Below are 4,879 nucleotides of genomic sequence, written 5' to 3'. Positions count from 1 at the left end.
TCCCCGCCTGCTTTTGCCTTCTGCATTTGTACGGGCTTATGCTAGGAAGCAAAGCCATTCTGCCATATTTGAGTGGGTCGAGGAGGAGCAAGGATGGTATTGGCATGATGGTGATTACCCCGCAGGCTGGGAAAAAAGGGTGAAGGTGATCAATGTTCCCGTGCCGACGAAGAAGAGTTCTGCTAAATCCAAGCCTGCGAAGAAGAAGGTAGGCGATGATTCCTCTGAGACTTGCTCAGATATTGTTCCCTTCGAAAGCGATGTGCCTCTTATGAGTGATGTAGTGTTGGGGAGCACCACTCCTCCCCCCGTTCACACTCGTTCCAGTAAACGTTCTGCCGCAAGCAGGACCAAGCCTGCCATTCCTCGGTCCTCTACTGACGCTCCTCCCTTCAGTAGGACACGAGGTAGCAAAAGGAAAACTTCTCCCCCCTAAGCGCCCACCACTACTGAGCGGAGGGTATGTCGCTTCTAACTCTCTTCCTTATTCTTTGTCGTTTTCGTTTAGAACTTCTTTCTGTGGCTAACCCATGTTGGCTTGTTCCCTTTACCTTATTTCTTCTTTTGCAGTCAAAGTACAAGGAGGACTCATCTGCTACCCGTCCCATTCCACTGGATGAACCCGAGCTTGAGGTATAACTTCTTCCCTTTTATTCCTTCATTATATATATATATATATATATATATATATTTTACATATACCTATGTCTCCAACTTTCGTCTTGTCTTTTTTTTTTTTTTTTCTTTTTAGGTTGACCCTCAGCCCATCTCTATGTACCGTTCCACGGCCGCGGAGATTTCTGCCTCCCAAGGCGTTCCAACGGAGGGTTTCTTTGATGGGGCGGAAGCGATGTTTCCTGCAAACCCCTGCTACTCCGGCTGTTCCACCGGGAGTTCCTGCTGAAGGGGTCAGCGAGACCGTTATCATTCCTGCTTCGACGCCCACTTCCCAGGAGAAGGATTCTCCTGCTGCTGCTGTTCAAGCTGAGGCTACTTCCCCGGTCACGCCACTCGTCATCTCCACTAGCGACCCTTTTGCATCTCTATCTCAGGCCGTGAGGTATGGTTCTTCTTTGGTGGTCACCCCTTCCTCCATTCCTGATTCTGCCACACGCAGTCCTGCCGTAGACTTGTCCTCCAAAGAATCCAAGGATATCCTCGAGGATTCTGATGATGAACCGGCCAAGAAGAAGAGAGTCTCGGGATTTGAAGGAGAGGAGGAAAGTTTCGGGCACGGAGTTGAATACATGGGTATGTATTTCCATATGCTGCCAAACTTCCTTCCCTCTTTCTTCTTGTTATCTCTCTTCTGCACATAATATTCTTCCTGCTATGGTTCCCTGTTATATATATATATATATATATATATATATATATATATATATATATATTTTGTATGCCCATTCCTTCTTATTGCAGAGACCTCCGAAGAACAAGAAATGGCAACGGACAAAGATATGCCTGCTATAACTACTTCTGCCACACCTGCAGTACCCGTTTCTGCCATTCCTACAGCCCCCACTCCCGTAGGCCCTGGTAAGTCTCTTTTTTTTTTTTTTTTATTCTTCATTTGCTGTGTGTTTCGATTTTTTCAGTCGTGTGTTCTCATTCCGCTTCTGGTGTTGTTTGCCAGGTTCGCTCCCTACCGTTCCTTCTCAATTTGAAGTAGGTAGTAGTTCTGCCACAGCACCTGATCCGGCGAGCGAGGCCACGGCTTTCTTTACCCAATTTGATCAGCATGAGGTCAACGACCTCGGTCCTGCAGATTTCTGGGGTTTTGGGCCTCCCTATGTTGATTTCCATGGCTTTAGTGTTTCTGAGGATTGCGCCTCCCACCTCAAGGCAATTTATAGCAGCCACGGTGACTTCATGCGGGAGTTCAGGTTTGGCCATTCTACTAGGGAGCACTTTCTGAAGTTGCTGGGCAGTGTGATGAATGATGTTGAGCACAACTTTGTTGACACCGACTCGACCGAGAGGATTCTTTAGTGGAGGGCAGCGATTCAGGAACTTGTCAGCGTGGGGTTCGTCGTGGGGTTTGTTTTGGACCATCTTCATGAGATTGCCCGTGCTTATTTGATGAGGAAGGTTCAGCCTGCCATTGAAGCTATTGACGCACATCTTGAGGTTCTGCGGAAGGAGGTGGCTGACTTGGAGGGTCGTCGTGAGCGCCTTGTTTCTGGCACTGATGGTTCTAGCCGCTTTGGTGACCAGACTCTCATCTCCGGCCTCCATTGATGTGATCCCAGTTTCTTCTCTGTTTAATCCCTTTTCGTATTTCCCTTGTTTTTTTTTTTTGTTTGGTGCACTTATCTGGCGGGTTTGCCATAACTTGGGTTTTGTAACTATGCGATGCTACTGCCTTAGCTACTTATTATGACATGGGATATTTTTTATAATGCCTCATAACTTTTCATTGCATATTCATGAAAGCATATTACAATCCTTTGTTTTGTGACATGGCCACTTGGAAAGATAAAAGGAAACAAAGGAAAATATCAGAGAAAGAAAAAAGAAAAAGAAAAAGAAAAATGACATTCTAGAGTGGTTTCGTGACCTTTCACTCTCCTTCTTTCTACGCATGATAACGCTTCAGCGATTTCCCATTGATTGGGTCCATCAAGTCCTTGCCATCTTTCTGAGTTAGGCGGTAATATCCAGTGGGGTGTGCCTCCCTTACCACAAATGGTCCCTCCCATTTAGGTGCAAATTTAGATGGTCCTGCTATGCTTCTTCTCACATAATCTGCTACTTTCAATACGAGTTGCCCTTCCACGAATATCCTTTCTCTGGTCATCCTGCCGTAGGCTTCTGTCATCCTTTGCCTGTATCTGCGGCGGCGTTCCTGGGCTTCTTCTTTCTTCTCATCAAGCCCTTCCAGGTCCTCATATCTTTCTGCTGTAAAGACCTCTTTCTTTTTTTCCCTTTCTTTCATTTGCATAACACGTAGGGAGGGAGTCATTATTTCTGCCGGGCCCATCACTTCCGTTCCGTAGACCAAAGAGAAAGGCGAAAATCCTATGGCTGACTTTGGTGAATTCCTGTAGGCCCAGAGGGCGTTTGGCAGGTGCGTTGCCTATCCTCTTGTATACTCCTGGCTCATTTTACTGATGATTTTTATGAGAACCTTGTTCGTCACCTCTGTTTGCCCATTTCCCTGCGGATAATAGGGCAATGATCAATGGTGTTTAACTTGGTAGAATTCCAACATTTTTCTTACATCGTTGTTGACAAATGGTGTGCCATTGTCGCTGATAATTCTATGGGGCACTCCGAATCTTACTATTATATTTTCCTTGATAAAGTTGGCCACTGCTCCTTTAGTAGCTTTGCGAAGTGGCACTGCTTCTGCCCACTTGGTGAAGTATTCTGTGGCGACCAGGATCCATATGTACCCACGTGACGGTGGGTTAACGGGCCCCACCAAATCAAGCCCCTAGGTGTGGAATGGCCATGGGGTGACCATACTGTGCAATTGCTGCGTGTGGGTGTGGATCAAGTTGGCCTGTACTTGGAAGCTGTGGCATTTTTTTACAAATTCTGCTGTGTCTTTCTTCATGGCAGGCCAGTAGTAACCCATCTGCAGCAGACACCTATATAACTTTTTCTTTCCTTGATGCTCTCCACATTCTCCTACGTGCACTTCCTTTATCATACTTTTTGCTTCTTCAGGGCCCAGACAGCGCAGTAGGTCTCCATCATATCCTTTTTTGAAAAGGACCCCGTTGTGCAAAAAGTAGCGTGTTACTAGCCTTTTGAGCTTGTAACGCTCATTGTGCTTCTGCGGCAGGACGCCTTCTGCTAGATACTGAGTGAATGGCTCCCTCCAATCTTTGCTGGCAAACACAGCGTAACTTTCCTCCCTGTCAGCCGCAAGTCAACAGGTCTCACATTGGACTTGGACCTGATCCGCATCTTTCCCCATATTGGGCCAATAAAAACCTGCCCTTTGGAGTCTGCGGTAGAGGCTAATCTCTCCGTAGGATCCGCAGGTCTTCTCGTGCATTTCTTTTAGCTTTCTCTGGGCCTCCTTTTGCCCCACGCACCTTGACAGGATCCCTCCTGGCATCCTGCGGTACAGTTCTCCTCCTACCAGAATGTAGTCCTTTAACGTTTTCAACTCCGCAAGCTCGCCTTCCTTGATTAGAACCTCCCTTATGGGATTTCGCCAATCCTCTTCGCACTGCTCTTCCCTGAAATTTTCCTTCAAAACTTCTATAATTGATTCTCTTCTCTTGTTGATTTCTATCTTGGCACTATTTCCTTCAAATATTATTTGCGAGCCTAGCGCGGCCAACGCATCTACGAATCGATTCTCACCTCTCGGTGCGTGTTCTATTTCAAAGGTTGAAAACCTTTCTTCTATCTTCTGGGCCATCGCCCGATAAGGAGCTAGGATGGGTTCCTTCAAGGAAAAGCTCCCTTTGGTTTGGCAGACCACCAAATTCGAATCTCCCACCACCTTCAAGTGTTTGACCCCCATCTCAAGGGCCGTGGCTAACCCAGTTAGGTAGGCCTCATATTCTGCCGTGTTATTTGAGCAGGGGAACTCCAGCTTGAATGATAGTGCTACAACCTCGTTTTCTTCGTGATATAGAACTACTCCCACTCCCCTTGATTGGGCAGTAGAAGACCAGTCAAACTTCATCAACCACCGTTCCCCAGCTTCTTCTGCCGTAGCCACTTCCCCCGGGACTCCGTCATCCAATGGAAACTCTTCTTCTCCCGAGAATTGTGCTAGCAAATTTGCTATAGCCTGGCTCTTTACTGCTTTGGGCGTTCTTGCTTTTAGATCGTATTGTGGTAGTTACAACAACCATTGGGATATCCTGTCGGAGAGGATGGGTTGTCGCAATAAGGCTTTGATAGCATGAGACTT

At 46.8% G+C, this 4,879-nt stretch overlaps 1 protein-coding gene across 1 annotated transcript; it reads right to left on the bottom strand.

Annotated features, from left to right (window-relative positions):
• Positions 1-3,178: 3,178 nt before the first annotated feature.
• On the bottom strand, positions 3,179-4,648 carry LOC142629513 (uncharacterized). Its single transcript, XM_075803525.1, has 3 exons — positions 4,047-4,648; positions 3,536-3,863; positions 3,179-3,436 (listed from the first exon to the last, which is right to left on the bottom strand). Exons 1-3 carry the CDS (start codon positions 4,646-4,648, stop codon positions 3,179-3,181), a joined length of 1,188 nt encoding a protein of 395 aa, XP_075659640.1.
• Positions 4,649-4,879: the final 231 nt, after the last annotated feature.

The sequence above is a fragment of the Castanea sativa genome, chromosome 1 (assembly GCF_040712315.1).
Source record: "Castanea sativa cultivar Marrone di Chiusa Pesio chromosome 1, ASM4071231v1".
In the NCBI taxonomy this organism is placed as follows: domain Eukaryota; kingdom Viridiplantae; phylum Streptophyta; class Magnoliopsida; order Fagales; family Fagaceae; genus Castanea; species Castanea sativa.
This window is presented reverse-complemented; position numbering and strand designations above follow the sequence as displayed.

Excerpts from the sequence above, each read along its gene's own strand:
- LOC142629513 (XM_075803525.1), bottom strand. The coding sequence starts at position 4,648 with ATGAAGTTTGACTGGTCTTCTACTGCCCAATCAAGGGGAGTGGGAGTA. Across the intron at positions 3,864-4,046 it reads CCAGGAGGGATCCTGTCAAG|GGAGGAAAGTTACGCTGTGT; the intron begins GTGCGTGGGGCA and ends TGCGGCTGACAG. Across the intron at positions 3,437-3,535 it reads AGAAAGACACAGCAGAATTT|GGGCTTGATTTGGTGGGGCC; the intron begins GTAAAAAAATGC and ends TTCCACACCTAG.